The sequence below is a fragment of the Aplysia californica genome, unplaced genomic scaffold (assembly GCF_000002075.1).
Source record: "Aplysia californica isolate F4 #8 unplaced genomic scaffold, AplCal3.0 scaffold00065, whole genome shotgun sequence".
NCBI lineage: Eukaryota > Metazoa > Mollusca > Gastropoda > Aplysiida > Aplysiidae > Aplysia > Aplysia californica.
In genome coordinates, this window is record NW_004797335.1 from 793,321 (window position 1) to 798,360 (window position 5,040).

Genomic DNA, 5,040 nt, shown 5'->3' on the forward strand with positions numbered 1-5,040 from the left:
ATGTTTTACGGTGCTCGCAACTGTATAAGGCTATACGAGCACCAAGGGTTGAATGTCAACAGAGAAGTCCTTACAGGGAATCAGACTTACTCTGCTCACCTCTCTAGCTTCAGCAGCAAAAAGTCTGCTTCGACTACATGTATCAAGGTACCCCGGAAATAGCGAGTCACAAGAGTGTGACAAACATACAAAAGAAGTAGAGGAAAATGATGATAGTAAGGATTAGGACAGATAAAGCAGCAGTTCTCTGTTGTAGTTCAGGCACAGTTATGAGCATGACATTGTTAGATCAGCCCATTTACAATTCTACTGTTCACTAGAACGAAAAATGCCCCCCCCCCCCAATTTGGGAATGGCCTAAAGACACTTCAGTCAGTGGCACTGCCACGGGGGAGTCTCAGACAATGAGAGCGATTAGTGCTGAACTTAACCGTGGTCTTGATGACTATGAAGTCTTTAGAGGACATTGTGACAAATTTGTGCCTCAACAACACAAGTAAAACGGACACTTCCGAATCTGTATTGAATATCTCCTTCTAACTGTGCTCATCCGCTAGATCTTTATACCCTACAAAGGCTGGTTTGGAAACCATTGAGCAGACCACGTTCCATGAATTGACCCCACCCACCATATCGCAGTCCTTTCCAGGGCTGTCCCTGATATGTGTAGACAAGGAAGTATCAGCATCATCCCAGAAAGAGTCTGCACCAACAATAGTGTCGCCTGGAATCATACCCCAAACCATACTGACGTTTCATCAGGCAGCTGTAAGTCAGATGCTGAATTATTACCTTCGAGGTCACAGCAACACAATCTGTAGACCATATTCAGGCACATTAGCCCCTTTTCCTGGAGCCTGATCCCGAGACACAGCTCATTTGTGATGCCAGCATAAATGATGCTCCAAAGAGGAAAAGAAAGGGTTTTTAGGAGTGGCAACAAATAAGTGAAAAGCTATCCGTGGATCAGGACAGAATTGGAATACATAAAGGTTCAATGAAAAGCCCAACTAAGTTATTGAAACCAAACTGTGATTGCAAGAGCTGGACTCTGAAATGTAAAAGGCTATCTGAAGTTGATAGATATTCTAATTTTGATTTAGTGTGGACCCTCTCATGGGATGACTAGTGGACCTCAGAGGAGGTATTCAGAGACTAACCAGAGAGGGAAAACCTTCAATAAACACTTTTAAAAGGTGGCCTAAGGTGCCAGTGTGCTCAAAGATGTTCCTGGATTGGGTTGGATGAATGATTTGTAAGAAACATTTAGAACCAATAATTATCAAAGCAACTCAGATATCTACAAAATATATGCACAATTTACCAAGACCACAGGAGGCGGCCTCTCAACAGACCCGGCCTCGATGAAGCATTCAAGCAGAATAACCTGTCGCTATTCCTGTCAAAGATAGATATTATGTGCGACCTTTGCATCAGTCGTGAAGTTGACAATGTGCTGGAGGATCTTTGGAATGCTAACATTCTAGAAAAGGAAGCAGCGCGCAAAGAAAAGGAACGAGCTAAATCTGAAGCCATCAAATCTCTCGCCAGTAATGAACCTAAAACGACCGTACTTTCAATGGATCTTCAGCATCAGTCTTACATTACAAAACAAAACTCGCTTTTCATAACTTTACGCCATTGGATGCTGCAACACGTCAGACTCCTTTTTTATGTGTGTCATGAAACAGAAGGGGGACTTATGGCAAATGAGTTAGCTTCATGTCTATTGGAATTCCTGAAGGAAAAGCTGGACTTCCAGAAAACCCTTATCGACAGCGACAACTGAGGTTACCGATAGAGAAATGTCACACTAGCCAATGTTTCTCTCAGCCTTTTTTCAACAACACACGGAAGCACAATTGAACAGAAACTTTTTATCAAATGACACACACAAATGGAAATTAACAGTGTGAATTCAACTATTACTATTAAGGGATCGCTTCGAAAACATGCATCGAGCACCTCCAAGACTATCTCCATTTTTTCATGATGGCAAGAGCAAAACAAGAAACTTATCAAAGCAAATATTTGGATCACACAATCTTCAAGGAGTATTCTAAGTGTGGAAGCTACGACAAGTCTATACGACTAGGTAGAAAAACGGGTGATCCTGTTGTCAGGTGTTTGAAGTACATCCCAGACATGAACATCCAGTTCAAGATGCACCTGAAGGATGAATGGGCTGACGTTCCGAAGGCTGGACACAGAAACATAAGGTCCATCCTACCTCGCCACTCTACACAAAACGTTTAAGTTCCAGCACTTCAAGTACAATCACCTGCAGGTGCTTAAATCTGTTATTGCCAATGTGCATCGTCACTTCATGACAATTTATACCATTAACATTAGGCCACCTCTATTCTCACCTGGAGTGAGAATAGTGCAGGCGAGTCTTGTGGCTATTCTCACCCGGTGCGCGTTCACCAAATTTTGCGTTCACCCTAAACCACAGAATTCTACACTGTGATAACAGAAAAATTGTAGAATTCTGTGCCGTGAACAAACGTTCCATTACAACTGTAGCCTACTAAAAGCGTACAATTTTGTCTGTGGGCAGTGGAGAGAGAGAGAGAGAGAGAGAGAGAGAAAGAGAGAGGAGTAGCGCGAGAATTTCCGGGCAAAACAAAATGGCGACCCGCGTAGTTCGGCTCGATTCGAAAAGTTAAATAGCCGTAGCATCTTTGTAGACAAAAAAATTAATTTACTTTTGTGTTTTAACATCATTTTTTAACTTTGTTTTGGTCAATTTGATCGTCCACACCGATAGACAGTATTCAGAATGAGACAGAGAGAGAGAGAAGAGGGGAGGAGTTGATCTTGCGAGAACTTCCGGGCGGGTGAGAATAGCCACTTTCTTAACATTAATGGTTGTTCATTACGATTCAACATCTTTTATGAAAACCACCTGAAGTGCAAACAGAGACCATATTGCAGAGATTTATTATTAATTTGTGCTTTTTAGCAAAACTGGAAGTAACCAGATCTAATCTTGGCAAATTATAGTGAAACAAATTGCATTAATTGCAATCCGTTTGAGGATTGAAACATAAATTCTGCAGGTAACGCACATTTATTTGACTTCAGTTGGCCGGGAATCGAACTCCAAACCAATTGGTATAGAATAAACATCTTTATCACTTGGTGGCGTTTCAAACAACAGACGCTTACTGCAACCAAAATGAGCAGCGAGAAAACTCGCAACCCTCAAACTCTGTCCTGATGAAACCTCACAACCCACCCGCCGGCTGACTACGAGGTTTCATCACGACAAAAATGGTGTAATGAAACCTCGAATCCCACAGCGTAACCACATAAACAATATAGAAGTTATTTTTATATGCTAACCACGTTTCTAACGTGTTTTTATCTATCTGTACCAACTTTGGTTTCTATAGGTCATTTTATTCAAGAGTAAATCAGTTTTTTGTCTCTCCTGTAAAATTTTCCTTTCTGGGATTACGAGGTTTCATCACTCCACCAGCGCTATACTTTATGGTTATAAATATGGTACTAGATCTAGATCTAGATTTAGATCTAGATTCTAGATATAATATATAATATATACTACAACCCCAAACTTTTTAATACTTTCGGTTAGGCTTTAAATGTTACTGTTGGTTTTAGCTACTGCAATATGCTGCTTATGGTAACCTTTATTTTACCCATTTTTAAGTTTAATTGTTTGCTACGGCATCCAATAACAAATCAGAAGCCCACCAGTCAGTGTTGTAAACAGTAAACAAGACTGCTCCAAACTGCTCAGTTCATTTCAACCTTCCTTCAAGCACAATATTTTCAAACTGAAGCCTTAAAAGGGCCAATCTGCTTAAATACTAACAAGCAGAAGGTGTTAGCTAAAAGACCTCAGAGCAAGATTGTATTATTTGAAAAGCGATCCTTACCAAATTTTTTTCAGATAATTTGTGCTGAATCAGGGGAATGTAAACATTGGAAGACCAGAGCCAAAAGACAGTCGCTTTGGGGAAGTGAAATAACGGGGTCAAGAACAGAGAACATTGTACAGACTACAGAAGCGTCACTTTGGATTCAGTAACGTTTCAATTTAGTCATATTGATGACAATTGATGGTGATTAAAGAAAATTGTCAAATCAATTTGTTAAATCCAGCAGAGAATCAGGATGTAGAGAAAGAAAAGGTGGAGGAAGGGAGGGGAAATGCGTTGCGAGATTTCACCTATTTGACACGCTGACCGATTTTCGAGAGGGAAAAGACCCACGGCTTTGTCGACCCACCTGAGTTAATCTAACGGGTCCTCTGCCAGTATATTGCACTTCTGACTGAAGACGGAATGCTGAGCGACCCGCTTCACTTCTCCATCTCTCGCGGGGAAACATTCTGTAGAATATTTTGATCTACATTTATCGTTGTGTAGTTGTGTTCTTTATTGTAGCCTCTTGTGTTGTAGTAGAAAACAAGTCCAGATTTTGTGTACATACCGGGAGAAATAAGCGATGGCATTAACCGCGAAACGATATTGGAAACTCGTAAAAGCTTTTTGCTTTGATTTTACTTGTCTGCTTTCCATTGCTACTTGTTTCTTTTAACCATTTAGCATTTGTAATAGTGTTTCAATTTTAAGAGTTTTCAAAATCAGAACCAAACCACACTAGAACTACTGATATGCTTTTGAAAAGTAAGACAAAGCCACACACAAAGAGGCTATTTCAGGGAAGCAGCATGTACAGTACCAGAACCACCTCAAATTTCCAGAACTGAAACGAGCCTTTCGAAAAGAGAAAAAAATGAACAGTTAATATAACCCCCCCCCACCTTGTATCCCAACTCAAACTCCTCCATAAGAGTAAATTTGAAAATAAAAAAGCTGTATGGCAGTCAATGCTCAACGCTGGAATTATTTTTTAAAAACATTTTTACATTCCTATTTAGTTGCCCCCTTTAATTATTGGAACAATCTCTTATGATACTTCCTATCTATTAAACTATTAATTTTTTTCCGTCGTGAAGGTCAAATTTATTCAAATGAAATATGCATTTGATTAGTAACTATGTGCCCC

General features: G+C 40.1%; 1 protein-coding gene across 2 annotated transcripts in view; it reads right to left on the reverse strand.

Annotated features, from left to right (window-relative positions):
- Positions 1-4,717, reverse strand: part of LOC101853447 (short transient receptor potential channel 4-associated protein) — a 38,686-nt gene extending 33,969 nt beyond the window's left edge. Inside the window, exon 1 of one of the 2 annotated variants that reach the window (XM_005093499.3) lies at positions 4,258-4,717. In XM_005093499.3, coding sequence (XP_005093556.1) covers positions 4,258-4,359 — 102 coding nt within the window. In that variant the 5' untranslated portion in view covers positions 4,360-4,717. The remainder of the gene's footprint in view (positions 1-4,257) is intronic. The other variant, XM_005093500.3, reaches the window with a different exon arrangement.
- Positions 4,718-5,040: the final 323 nt, after the last annotated feature.